The sequence below is a fragment of the Sapajus apella genome, unplaced genomic scaffold (assembly GCF_009761245.1).
Source record: "Sapajus apella isolate SASKATOON/1434 unplaced genomic scaffold, GSC_monkey_1.0 scaffold65, whole genome shotgun sequence".
In the NCBI taxonomy this organism is placed as follows: Eukaryota; Metazoa; Chordata; class Mammalia; order Primates; family Cebidae; genus Sapajus; species Sapajus apella.
Window position 1 is genome coordinate 8,015,050 of NW_022437005.1, and position 14,619 is coordinate 8,029,668.

The window sequence follows — 14,619 nt, forward strand, 5'->3', positions numbered from 1 at the left end:
GCCGAGATCACGCCATTGCACTCCAGCCTGGGTAACAAGAGCGAAACTCCGTCTCAAATAACGAGACGCTAAAAAAAATATATATATATATATATATATTGCTGGCTTCTGTTTGCTCGTCCATTCATCTCTCAGTATCTGTGAGGGATTGGTTCCAGGACCTCCTGCGGATGCCAGAATCAACGGAGGCTCAAATCTCTGTTATGTAATGTAGTATTTGCATGTAATCTATGCACATCTTCTTGTATATTTTAAATCATCTCTAGGTTATTTAAATACCTGGTGCAGTGTAAATGCCACGTTTTTTAAATCCATGTTTTTAAAATCATGTTTTTAAAATCCACTTTGACAAGCTACCTTTTTGTTGGATTGTTTGATCCATTCACATTTTAATGTAATTATTGATATAGTTGGAGTTGCATTTTACTTTTTGTTTTCTGTGTGTCTCATGTCATTTTTCCTCCTCTATTTCTCCTTTGTGCCTTCTTTTGCAGTGAGAGGATATTTTATTATACAACATTCTAATTTTTTTTTCCTTTTCAGTGGCCAGCTACTAGGATTCTAATTTCATTAGCGATTTTTTTTCTTTTTTTTTTTTTTTTGAGATGGAGTTTCGCTCTTGTTACCCAGGCTGGAGTGCAATGGCGCGATCTCGGCTCACCGCAACCTCCGCCTCCTGGGTTCAGGCAATTCTCCTGCCTCAGCCTCCTGAGTAGCTGGGACTACAGGCACGTGCCACCATGCCCAGCTAATTTTTTGTAGTTTTTTTAGTAGAGACGGGGTTTCACCATGTTGACCAGGATGGTCTCGATCTCTTGACCTCGTGATCCACCCGCCTCGGCCTCCCAAAGTGCTGGGATTACAGGCTTGAGCCACCGCGCCCGGCCCGCGATTTTTTTTCTACTATATATTTTTTTCAAAGTCATTGCTCTAGAGCTTACCCTGTGTGTCTTATCACAATCAGCTTCAGATTTATACTAGCTTAGTTCGTGTAATATGTGCTGAAATTTACTGTACCAAACTTTACTGCTATGTAGTTCAATTCCCATCCCCCCTTTTATAGTGTTGTTATACATATGACATATATTGAGATAACCCAACAATGCATTTTTTAAAGACTGACTTTGCCATCTGTAGCCATTTCCTTAGCCCACTGCAACTTTGTTTCCATCCACCCCCTTTTGTGCTGTTAGGGTAAATGTATTGCACATATATTACATTATGCCTTATATAAGCTTAACATGATATTATATAATATTTTATAAATTGCTTTTTAATTCAGTTAAGAGAAGAAAGGAGGAAAATATATATAATTACCTTTACTTGTGCTTATTGTTTGTATGGACTTGAATTACCATCTAGAGTCACTTGCTTTAGTAACTTTAGTAAACTTTTTGTAACTTTATAGCCACCTAGGCTATAGTGCAGTAGTGGCACAGTCAGCTCCTAGGTAGCTGGGACTACAGGTACATGTCACTGTGCCTGCCAGATTCTTTTTTTTTTTTTTTGAGACGGAGTTTCGCTCTTGTTACCCAGGCTGGAGTGCAATGGTGCAATCTCGGCTCACCACAAGCTCCGCCTCCTGGGTTCAGGCAATTCTCCTGCCTCAGCCTCCTGAATAGCTGGGATTACAGGCATGCGCCACCATGCCCAGCTAATTTTTTGTATTTTTAGTAGAGATGGGGTTTCACCATGTTGACCAGGATGGTCTCGATCTCTTGACCTCGTTCGTGATCCACCCGCCTTGGCCTCCCAATGTGCTGGGATTATAGGCGTGAGCCACCACGCCTGGCGATTCTTTTTTTAAAAAGTTTTTTTTTTTTTTTTTTTTTTTTTTGACTGGGCGAGGTGGCTCACACCTGTAATCCCAGCACTTTGGGAGCCTGAGGCGGGAGGATCACAAGGTCAAAAGATTGAGACCATCCTGGCCAACATGATAAAACCCTGTCTCTACTTAAAAAAAAAAAAAATAACAGAAATTAGCTGAGCGTGGTGGCGCACCCCTGTAGTCCCAGCTACTTGGGGAGGCTGACGCAGGAGAATTGGCTTGAACCCAGGAGGTGGAAGTTATGGTGAGCTGAGAACGTGCCATTGCACTCCAGCCTGGTGGCAGATCGAGGCTCCGTCTTAAAAAAGACGTAGAGTTAGGTCTCTCTATGTTGCCCATACTGGCCTTGAACTGGGTGCAAGTGATTTTCCCACTTCAGTCCCCCAAAATGCTGATTACAGGCATGAGCCACACTGGGCCTCACCCTGCTTTCACTGTTCTTGAGAACACCTTTAAAAAAAAAAATTACTGTGCACTTTTGCAAATGAATTTGATTCCAAAATTTTTACAGATTTTCTTGATTTCCTTGCCGTTTGCCCTCAGGATCATTTCCAAAGGCTTTAAATGTTTTTGTTTTAAAAGTAATATTTACCAGTTTCACTGGGAACAGGTTATTGAAGCTCTTCCTGCTGTCATGTTGGAATAAAATCTTCTAATAAGATTTTATGTAGGCAATGATAATCAATTTCATACACCTTGCCTATTTTGTAGCCTCTGTAGTACTTGCTGTAGACCTCGGCACACATCACTTTCAATCTAGTGAAATTAACAATTAATTTGTCTAACATACTCATTAGGGTACCAGCTCTGAGTCATGGTTTTAAATCCTAGTTCCTGAACCTGGCAGTAGTGTAACTTTGGAAAAGCCACTTAACCTCTCTAAGCATTTGTGTTCTCAATTGTAAGTGGGATACTCCAGACCTCACAAGGTTGTTGTGAGGATAGAATGGAATAATCCATGAGTAAAAACCCTTGTAACAGTGCTTATCATGTTAAGTGCTCCATAAATAATAGTGGTAATTATTACTTCTCATTCACTAACATTATATAATAACATATAAAAATGAAGATCTAACACATGTACAACTTGAAAAAATACAAAACACCCACAGCGTTAAAATATCTTATAGGTTGAATTTTTAAGCAAAATACTCTACTTTAAATTTTTCATTAGCCCTTTGGCCATTAATCTCTAAAGTATCACCCATGTTTTGAATTTCTTTTCATAGTTCCAAGCTGCTTTAAGGGAAATCTAAAACTGAGTTGTATGGTTTGGCATATGACTTCCATCAGTGGGATACTCCTATTGCCCTGGAACGTCAGACATGATTCATGGTTTTTCTAATGCTGCTGTTAAATCCTTTGTAGGTTTAAACAAAAATAATGCAGCTACTGAGCTATTGGTAGCGGTTTCTCCTTATAAGGTTGATTGGAACAGTAGGTTGGCATGAAATTCATTTTAGGGATTTACTTCAAAACCTGCGTAATGTATTTTTATACAGACATCACTTTGTATATTTATATTATATTTACATCTTTAACTACCTTCTTTATCTTGATTTCTTGGCATTGCCATGCAACAAATAGAATGAAATCCCGACTGCCTGTTTGGAATAGATAAACCCCTTCCATTATCCATGATGTCACGAAGGAGCAGGCTTCCTGCTAGGCAGAGTTCCCTTGACTGCCAGTGCTCTCTGTTCCTTCCCGGGAATTGCTACTCAGCCAGGGCACTGCACTGCCTTTCTAAACCAAGCTCTCACATTGTATGGGAGCTCCTTTCTCAAGTTGCCTGGCTCATATGGAACCTGCGTGGATGAAGGGAGAGGAGAGGGCAGGAGTTGGCCCACCTGGCTGTTCCTGTGACTGGTGGTGATGGATCATCCTGAAGCTGTCCCTTGAGTCTCCTCTCTGGGCCTGGAGCCCTCTTGTGTTAGCCCACTGTTGGCAGCCTGTCTCTTCTGACATGTTGGAGGTACTGCACTCATCTTTAGTTAGGGCTATTGGTTCCCCATATTTGAGCCATCCCTCATCACTTCTCAGCCACAGAAGTTCTGCTTGTGGTTTTCCATCATAGTTATACAGTAGATTTGTTTGTTTGTTTGTCCTTTCATGTGGCCTTGGGGTAGAAACGGAAGACTGCGGTATGTGCTCAGTCTGTTACCTGGGAAATCCAAAAAATAATTAGAAGTCATTACTTGAAATACACTGGTTTTAGAGTTCAGAGTGGTTCTCCTTTTAGCTGTCCTTTGATTAAGGATCTCTCTTTAACTGAAGAGGAAACATGTTGGTATATCATTGGACAAGGTTCTTGAGTGAGTTCCTTTGTTGAGCATCAAAATCTTCTCTTGATGAAAGGAACTCTGAAGTTATATAATAAGTGTTGGGCATGTCTACAGTATGCCTGAGGGGAATTCAGTTTTCTTATTGGGAATACCTGGAGCCCTTTTCTCAAAATTAAGATCCTCTTGATTTTTTTCTAAGCAGTGGAAGTAAAAATTCTCCTGTAGCTACACTCCATATGAAGAGCTGTGCCTTTTCTTGTGCTAGGCACCAGGGTGGGGATTAGTCTGCTAGTGATGTCCTGTTTTTGTGAGTCAGGTTTTATTGGAGTACAGCCATGTTCCAGATACTAGTTGTAGCTGAGATTATATGGCCAGCAGGTGTGAAATATTTACTGTCCTGGGGGACACAAAGAATGAGTTTTGATTTTTCTGAGTGTGGTGGCCGCTTGGACAGGATGATGGTAGATGTGGACTTTGGGGTACAGAGTTAAATGGAGAGGCAGAGAGCCTCTTGCCATCATAGAATTTGTTTTAATTTTGGGGTCATCACATCTTTTTCTATAGATTCTTACCCCCCACACCCAAGAATTGACCTGCTTTCTTCTTTACCACTTATTCCACTCACTGCTTCTGATCAAGCCTTTTTTTCTTGATTTGCAGCATATATGTACAGAACATTGTCTAATCGCTTCTTTGCTCTGCCTTAAATCCTTTTTGTTATTCTTTCCCTGCAATTCTAAATGCAACTTGAAGCCCAGTCGCATTCCCTTGATTCCTTCTCAAAAGTCAGTATCCTGAAGTTGGTGTTTATCATTCCTTTGCTTTTCACCATCCTTTCATTGCATATGTATTCATCCCTGAACAATATTGAATGCTTTCTTATCTATTCATAACTTTCTGTAAATGGTATACTGTATATGTTCTTATTTTTTTTGGCTTGGCAGTATATTTGTGACCATCTAGCTCTAGCGCTTCCAATCTCACTTGCGTCTTGCAAGTAAGCATGTGGATGTTATAATATGAGTTTTTTCTTTTCCTGATGGGCTTTTTTCCTCTCCTCTAATTAAGTTGATCTGTTTATTTGTTTAAGAGATGAGATCTTATTCTGTTGCCCAGGCTGGTGTACAGTGGTGTGATCATAGCTCACGGCAGCCTTGAACTGCTGGTCTCAGGCAATCCTCCCACCTCAGCCTCTTAAAGTAGCTGGGACTACTAGCACATACCACCATGCTTGATTTTAAGTTTTTATTTCTTTTTCTAACAGCTTTGTTGAGATGTAATTTGTATCTCATGAAATTGACCTGCAGAAAGTATATGATTCAGTGGTTTTTAGTATATTTACGGAGTTGTGCAGTCATCACTATTATCTGATTTTAGAACGTCTTTATTCTCAAAAGTAATTAGCAGTTGCCACCCATCTCCCTCCCCTCTCTCCACCTTTACCTGAAGCAACCATTAGTCTACTTTCTGTATTTGCAAACGTGTCTATTTTAGACTTTTCATATAATTGGGATTATATAGTAGTGGTACTTTATGACTGGCTTTTTTTTACTTAACATAATGTTTTTGAGGTTCATCCTTGATGTAGTATGTACATGATAGGCTTTTAAATTGCTTACAGTTTTTGCTGTTACAAGTGATGCTTTGTATGTGTTTGGGGAACTTATTTTTTAAGTGACTTTTACTGTTAATAATAAAAATTAGATCTCATAGTCTTAAACTTTTGCTGAAGCACTGTAAGAGAAAAACAAAGATAGTAACATTTACAAAAACATTAATTGAGTATCGCTGGCAGTGAGTAAGCCCTTTTGAAGAACTCAGTGTAGCTGGGGTAGACTGACAAATTAATTGTGAAACAGTGGAAATGCTACAAGTGAATAAGCAAAATTATGAAGAAATTCAGAAGGAACAATTAATTTCTTGGAAGATATGTACAAGGTGTTATAAAGTGAGTGACATTTGATCTCAGTCTAGACCTGGAAATTAATAAGATTTCAGGAAGTGGGTGTTGACAAGGGAGGAAGAAGGCATTCTGAAAGAAGCATCATGTGAAGATATTGAGAAATCAAAAGGCATTTTCCAGGAACTTAAAAGAGAGTGAGTGGGCCTTAATAATAGTATTGCAGGATAGGAGATTGGGAAAGGTCCAAGCTCATTGGTCAACACCTGCTGTGAGAATCTTACCAAATTGGAAAAATTTGGTAAGATTAAGAGGCACACTTTTATGTTTTAGAAAGAGAACTCTTGATACTGCAGAGAGTGAGCTGAAGAACAGAGAGTCTAGAGGTGGGGCAGTCTAGATGAAAGTTTTTGTGCTCTTTTAGGTTAGAGATGGTAATTTCTTGTTGTTCATGGTGGTGGGAATGAAAGGAGATGAAGTAGATAAGCTTTTTTTTACGTTACCTTGACAGGACTAACTGATGTGGGTGGTGAGGGAAATGAATTTTAAGATGACTCCCATGATCTCTCACTTGGACAACCTGAATGATTTGGGAATTTTCTAAACATCTCCTACATTGTTAAAAATAACTTGTGTTAGAAGCCATCCACTTCCTACAGATAAAATATCTGCTTCAGTTTGCTTTAAGGAATAAAATAACTTCTTACAGTTTAAAGGTTACTTGAAGTGTTTTATTTCCAGTTCAGTAATAAAACACAAGTTCATACTGAGCCTAAGATCTGTCATTTTTAGACTTGAACAATCAAACTACTATTATCACTTCCTCATAGCCAAAAGAATGCAATGGTGTAAAGATTCCAGTTGATGCCAGTAAACCTAATCCAAATGATGTGGAGTTTGATAATCTGTATTTGGATATGAATGGAATCATCCATCCCTGTACTCATCCTGAAGACAAGTACGTAACCTGTTTTTGTCACTGATATAGCAAATCACAGAGGAAACACTATATTATATTACATTGTTTGCTTGTCCTTATAGACCAGCACCAAAAAATGAAGATGAAATGATGGTTGCAATTTTTGAGTACATTGACAGACTTTTCAGTATTGTAAGACCAAGACGACTTCTCTACATGGCAATAGATGGAGTGGTAAGTGCTAAAATAATTAACTTAGAAGCCTCCATTCTGGTTTTTGCTGTGTTCCCAGTGTCTAGGAGAGTCAGCTAAATAATGAAAAACGTTGACAGTGGTGAACTTGAGATAGAAAGCCTCATCCTTCAGTCATTCATTCAGATTTTTATGTGTGCTTATTTTGTGCTCAGTACAGTGAAATACTGGGGATGTTGGCGACTGCCCTTGGTTTTGAACTTTTGGCTTAGTGGGGGAGGCATCGATACATGAGTGAGCTTCGTTATTTCTAGGCATTATGAGCACTAGATAATACATTCAGGTTGTTGAGGGAAGAGAAAGTCAGTGCTACTAAGGAAGTTAGGAAATAGAGAAGAGGCGACTTTTGTTCTATTTCTTTAACAATGAAGAATAATTGGGAGATTGGGGGATGGTGGTGGTGGATTGATGGGACAGGGTTTGGGGAGGGAGGACCGTCCAGATTTCTCAAATGTGGCAGGTAAACATACTTTTCATGCCTTTGACCACACTGACACATTTTGGGAACTACAGGTGGTTTGAATTGAGAAGGGAAGTATAGCAAAAGCTTGAGAAAGGCTTATATGCCACCATCTGGAGTTTGGATTGTATCCTATAGGCAGTGGGTAGTCATGAAAATGATTTGAGAGGAGTAAGTTACTGACCTATGATAATAATACCAAGTAGCTCCTTTTATAAATGATCAGGAAACTATCAGGGGTTTAAGGAAAATTAAGGTAAGATACAACTCTAAATTTATTTAGCTATGTGCAGGTAGATTATTTCTTTTAATTTTAGTATGTCCTAGTGGCTAATGAAATGATTTTGGAAATCCAGAGAACTTGGAATTCAAGATTAACTTTTCTGTGAGATTCCTTTTACTCAGTGAAAAATCGTAGCCACCTGATAACTTGCTATGTTGCAGTTAAAATGCAGTAAAGAGTAAAAAGAACAGGAATATGTCTTGTTTAGAGCACATTTCAATTTATGTTCAGCTAATGTTTTTTGAAGAAAATTTTTAGCTTTACTCCAGTATGCTCTTTCTGCTGTATCAAGTATAAAATATGTACACATTTATATGCATATGTGCATGTACATGTTTATCCACACTTTTTTTTGTTTATATGTATATGTAGATATAGAACTTGGTACTTGAGAGGGCTGCATTAGGTGGTCTCATTCTACAGAAAAGGGAACTGTTTAAAGAGAATATTAGGTAACTTACATTTAGATGTAAACAGGATATTCCAGTTTCTTCCAACCTCAAAACTCAGTTGAGTAACTTCCAAAATCGTACAATCCAGTTTACTTTATTTGGGCTATTCTAGTGAAATTGCATTTGGTTAGAGTGATTGAACTTTTGGTTAAAGCATTGTTCCTTTTCTAACTGCTATGCCTTATTGAAAAGACAGAGTGATAATTATAAACCTTTTTGTGGGAAATAGAAGTGCACAGAGATTCTGCAGATAAATAGTTTTCTGTTGCTTTCATGAGACATTGTGGATCCCATTGGAGACTATTCTTCCTTTTAGATGTGGACATAGGGAGGGTCTTTCTGATCTTAGTTCAGTAGTAACTGCTCATCAAGTGCTCTCTGGGTCTGTAAGTAAAGTGAGCTTTCCTTCTAGGAGTACCCTAACCCAGAGGAACTGGTGTTAGACTGGGAGTCCTTGCAGTACAAGTGCTAGGGCTTCATAGGATGTTTGTCCATTTGACATGGCTCTCATTGACCTGATTGAGCTCAGCTTTTAGGTTCTTGGTCCAAATTTAAGTTATCGGGAACTGGTATCTGTCATGAAAGGATTATTAGACACATTAATTACCTTTCTTTCATTTTAGTGTACTACTTTTATAAGAGCAACTGATTCAAAATAATGTTCAGATTTATTTGTGAATATTTTAGAATATTCACATTCCAAAATATTCACAAATTCACATATTCCATATTTCATGTGGAATATGAAATATGTTTTCAGGCACCACGTGCTAAAATGAACCAGCAGCGTTCAAGGAGGTTCAGAGCATCAAAAGAAGGAATGGAAGCAGCAGTTGAGAAGCAGCGAGTCAGGGAAGAAATATTGGCAAAAGGTAAAGAATATGCATCTTGAAGTTGGATTTTTTGTAAGGTGTGCAGAATGGGGGTGGTGGTGGCAACTTTTTCTTACAAATAGGTAAGCTTTAAATTTAATGAAGATCCCATAATATCCAGTATTCACTGTTGAGGAAAAGTCTTTCATGAAATCCCACCAATAGGCTTAATAGGCTTGTTTATTTTCAAACTCTTTAGTAAAAGTGAACCTTGGGAATAGGGCATTCTGGTGGAGAGTGCAGATTGTCAGCCCCTTTCAGGGCCAGTGTAGCTCTTTAACAAACTTTTATGTCTCTGTAAAATAGAAACACACTAAGTAGTTTTTACTACTTTTCTCTGTGGCAGTTGTCAGAAAGCTATAGTTCTGTAAACATTTTCCTTAAATCAGCTTTGGCTTGCTTGCTTTTTGAAACTCAGAGGATATCTGGGGAAGCCAAAGATGATTCGATCCACATTTACAGACTGTTGCCAAGTCATTTGCATACTTTCAATATAGGTTGATGGAGCAGGCACGGTACTCAGGATTCCTTCAAGTTTGGAGAGGTTGGGGTGGGTTGTCGTCATTTTTGCAATTTCCCAAAACCTTAAAATTCTTGGTGACTACATGGGTAGGAACTAAGCCTCAGAAAGGCAGGTCAGGGAGTGTTGATGCCAGTTGGGACTGGTTCTCTGCCACCACACCTGTGTGTGAGTTAGGGTATGGTTGTAACAGGGTGGTTTGTTTGGTTTTCTGCTGTGTAAGGGTGAATAATAGACCAGAAAAGCCATATAATGTCTTGGCTCCAGATAATTGCACTCTGCAGTTGAAAAAAGTTGCCATAGTATAGTCAGCTCAGGCCTGTAATACAGTAAATTTCATATTACTTTAATTTTACTGGAAGTGTACACATATATAGTTCTTTTAGCTTCATCTTGTAATTAAGACTCTAAAAATTGTTTGTATTTATAACAATGTTTCTGATTTTAAGAATGTCTTCTTTTTTGAAGATGTGATGAAATATATTTGTTTCTCGAGAAGCAGCTAATAGTGATATAGAGGAAAAAATGGGATTTTTGTATTCCTCTACCTGATAATTGTATTTCTTATCCTGCAAATCTGTGATGAACTTGGCATTTTAAATTTCATTTTTCTGAGGCACCTTTATTTTAGGAACTGTTATAAAAAATATGGCTCCTAACGTGTGTGTGTGTGTGTGTGTGTGTGTGTGTGTGTGTGTGTGTGTGTGTATACGTGTATTATCCTCTTGCAGAGTGTAGAACTTCATAATTTTTATGTAACAATATAGTATCTTTTGTGTACCATATATTACTTTACAGTCTTTAAAACATAATTTAAAAGGCCGAATGTGGTGGCTTACTCCTGTAATCCCAGCACTTTGGGAGGCTAAGGAGGGTGGATCACTGGAGGTCAGGAGTTTGAGACCAGCCTGGCCAACATGACGAAACCCCATCTCTACTAAAAACACAAAAATTAGCTAGGCGTGGTGGCAGTCACCTGTAACCTAGTGTCTCGGGAGGCTGGGACTGGAGAATTGCTTGAACCCGGGAAGGCAGAGGTTGCAGTGAGCCAAGATTGCACTATTGCACTCCAGCGTGGGTGACAAAATAAGACTCTGTTTCAAATAATAATAATTTAAATTTTAGAGATGGCATCTTAATTTCTTCCTAGTGGGGGAACATTGTTCCTCAGATGACAAGACTTTACTTTTTTTTTTCCCACATGTGTTCCTTGCAAAGGACTTTACTTTCTTTTGTATTTGAACTTTTTGTTTTTGTTGTTCTGGCTTAATATTGAATAATTTACCCCACTCTTTATGGGGAGAACAAAACATTGCCTCTTTTCTCTAGGTGGCTTTCTTCCTCCAGAAGAAATAAAAGAAAGATTTGACAGCAACTGTATTACACCAGTAAGTAGTCTCATACTTTGCTAGCTATTGCTAACTCTTAAATGATAGGTTAATTTATTTCTTTCTGTCATTTTAGGGAACTGAATTCATGGACAATCTTGCTAAATGCCTTCGCTATTACATAGCTGATCGTTTAAATAATGACCCTGGGTGGAAAAATTTGACAGTAAGTTTCACATTTTGATACTTCAGAACGATTAGGGTGATCATTTGAGGCTGTACTTCGATATGACTGACATTATTTATCTTTCTGCCCTGCCCCATAAAATGTTAGTTGACTGTCAGAGGAAAGAAAAGCTTCCAGGGTTATTGGAGATGGGGTACCCTTGCATGGTTAGGTTTTAGATAACTGAATTTTATTTTAAAGCCAGTTTTGTCCTCTTATATCACTATGAAGCCATAAAATGGGATTCATAATTTTAAAAACATATATAGAAAAGTAATTTTTAAATGGAAATTTCCGTTATTACATATCAAAATACAGCAAGATTAGTAAATTATGGGGCTGCCTTAAATGGCTGTGTTCCCAAATATTTAAGTAATATTTAAATGAACTTGTATGTAATTTTAGGTCCATAAGCTGGCTTTCCTATTAATTAGAAATGGTAAATTATATTTAATAGATATCTGTTATTGATTATTGGGGTATATATGGTTCAGCGCGATATCCTTGCATAGTAGTGAAAACAGAAGGAACTTGTGAGTGATCAGTTTTTCTGATGGCTAGGTCTGACCCAGACATTTCATTCTTTTCCATTCCATGTAGTAAGTTAATCAGTGAAGTCGTTTTGAAGACATACACATGCACACACACACACACTCACCCCTACCTTATTTAGAAAATTTTTCCATAACACTATTTCAGTTTTACATACACACACACACACACACACACACACACACACACACCTTATTCAGAAAAATTTCCCATAACACTATCTCAGTTTTTCTTGAGACATATAATTCTTTTGATTTTTGTGCCTACAGAAAATTGGGGATAAGCTAAAAGTGTTAGGTTTTAGGTTTGAGGCAACTACTTCAATTACAGGTATACTTAAAAAAAATTGTAAAATTTTTTTATAGGTTATTTTATCTGATGCTAGTGCTCCTGGTGAAGGAGAACATAAAATCATGGATTACATTAGAAGACAAAGAGGTAAATCTTACTTATCAATATTTGATTATATGTTCTATTTTTAAAAGGCCACTGAATAGAAAATATTTGGTACGAAGTGATATTCTTGTGGTATATGTTAATATAAATATGTGTTTCTCTCTCGTTTAGCCCAGCCTAACCATGACCCAAATACTCATCATTGTTTATGTGGAGCAGATGGTAAGTTTCTTCTTTGGGATTTGCTTCTCTTGGATTAAACCATAGCAAGTTGATGGGTTGGTGTGCAGTAATGGATTATTCATGGCTGCCTGAAAGTTCCAAAATGCCTTGATGATTTTATGTTCAGCAGGGAACTAGTATTGAGTTGCTGTTTAATCTGTGATCACTAATCTTTAATTTTTTTTCTTTATTTTACATTTTTCAACCTTTTAACTCCTCATACCTTTAAAACAGAAAATTTCCCAAGTGTTTAATCCTTAGTGGCCGTCTTTGTTGTAGGTCCACATATCGGGAGGACTTCCTGTTAACTGGGAACTGCCAGGAAGTGTTAGGCTTTGGGGCTTTGCTGCTCATTTGGGTGCTGATTTGGGCTCTTCTTTGTGTTGGTATCTCATAGTAGTTTAGTTATGGTAAGAATCCTCAGAGTACTCACTGTTCGGTGTTTTTCTCATTGTCAATTGATAGCTGATCTCATTATGCTTGGCCTTGCCACACATGAACCCAACTTTACCATTATTAGAGAAGAATTCAAACCAAACAAGCCCAAACCATGTGGTCTTTGTAATCAGTTTGGACATGAAGTCAAGGATTGTGAAGGTTTGCCAAGAGAAAAGAAGGGAAAGGTAATAACATTGAGATGGTAGTTCTCATTAAGAAAAAAAATCTATTGTAAAATGTATATGACATTAAATACCATTTCAACCATTTTAAAGTATACAGTTAAATAGCCTTAAATATTTAAGTTTCCTTGTTTTTAAAATGGATAAAGAGAAGATTGTGGTTGATTAGTTTTTTATGTGCTTGCTACCCTTCACAGAGATGTGTCTGTTAAAGCACTTTAAAATAAACCTGCATTCAAAACATGCACACGCTCATCCTTTCTACGTAGCACTTTTTCTGACATCGCCTGTATCTATATGAGGCTTAGTTCCCATTGATAATAATGCCCATAGCTTGTAATTTGTTTGTGGAAGTTATTTGTTTGAAATAGTTATTCTTCTTAACAGAAACTACAACTTTTTGAGACTTTCAAGTTACTCCCACTCTTTATGTATTTTAGGTTTACTTGGTTATGTCTAGTCCCCTTTAAAGGGGCTTCTGTTTCAATAATATGGTGCCTCTTGAGTCATACAGTTTATGAGGGGGGAAAAAGAATATGATGCCTCTTTCAAAGACATTGTTAAGTGAAAAAAGAAGATAAATATAGTGTATGATTTCAGATGTATAATACAACAAAGACAGTATCATGTATCTGTGCACATCTGTTCACAGGGAAGGGGTACTCATTGGTTGAGTATAGGTCATTGGTGGGCAAACAGATTTGGCCTGTGAGCTAAGAATATTTTTCATATTTTTAAAGTGTTGTTAGAAACAAAACATGAACGGCTGTTCGACAGAGATCACATATGTCCCCCAATAGCCAAAATAATTTACTGTCTGGCCCTTTGCAGAAAAGGTTTGCCGACTCCTGGCCTAGGCGTGGTTGATTTTATGGTTAATTTTTATTTTAAAATGGTTTGGTGAGCTTTTTAAAATTTAATACTTGTGATATTAAAATGGATCTTGCATTAGAAAAAGCCTTAAAATTTGCTTGGTTGGAAAAAGTTACTGGGCTTAGAGTAGACTTGATGAATCTTCATTCTTATTCTTGCAGCATGATGAACTTGCCGATAGTCTTCCTTGTGCAGAAGGAGAGTTTATCTTCCTTCGGCTTAATGTTCTTCGTGAGGTATGTAGCAATAATCATCGAAATCAGCACTCTAAAGCAGGGTTCCTTTGATAGCTGTAATGGCAGCATTCCTTTTTGGTTGTAGTATTTGGAAAGAGAGCTCACCATGGCCAGCCTACCATTCACATTTGATGTTGAAAGGAGCATTGATGATTGGGTTTTCATGTGCTTCTTTGTGGGAAATGACTTCCTCCCTCACTTGCCGTCATTAGAGATTAGGTATGTGCACTTGTGTATTTTTTAAAACTGTTTTACGCTTCTTGACTTTACTGTGCCTACTGGTTCTAACGCATAATGTTTGTCTTCTGCTGACAGGGAAGGTGCGATCGACCGTTTGGTTAACATATACAAAAATGTGGTACACAAAACTGGGGTAAGTTCACTCTTGATTAATT

The 14,619-nt window shown here is 37.7% G+C and overlaps 1 protein-coding gene across 3 annotated transcripts in view; it reads left to right on the plus strand.

The window, feature by feature from the left end:
* Window positions 1-14,619, plus strand: part of XRN2 (5'-3' exoribonuclease 2) — a 91,180-nt gene that overhangs the window by 14,017 nt on the left and 62,544 nt on the right. For all 3 annotated transcript variants that reach the window (XM_032248137.1, XM_032248138.1, XM_032248139.1), the window contains exons 2-12: window positions 6,844-6,971; window positions 7,055-7,166; window positions 9,140-9,251; window positions 11,101-11,159; window positions 11,236-11,325; window positions 12,243-12,315; window positions 12,445-12,495; window positions 12,961-13,118; window positions 14,150-14,224; window positions 14,310-14,443; window positions 14,540-14,597. In XM_032248137.1, the coding sequence (XP_032104028.1) occupies window positions 6,844-6,971; window positions 7,055-7,166; window positions 9,140-9,251; window positions 11,101-11,159; window positions 11,236-11,325; window positions 12,243-12,315; window positions 12,445-12,495; window positions 12,961-13,118; window positions 14,150-14,224; window positions 14,310-14,443; window positions 14,540-14,597 (1,050 nt within the window). The remainder of the gene's footprint in view (window positions 1-6,843; window positions 6,972-7,054; window positions 7,167-9,139; window positions 9,252-11,100; window positions 11,160-11,235; window positions 11,326-12,242; window positions 12,316-12,444; window positions 12,496-12,960; window positions 13,119-14,149; window positions 14,225-14,309; window positions 14,444-14,539; window positions 14,598-14,619) is intronic.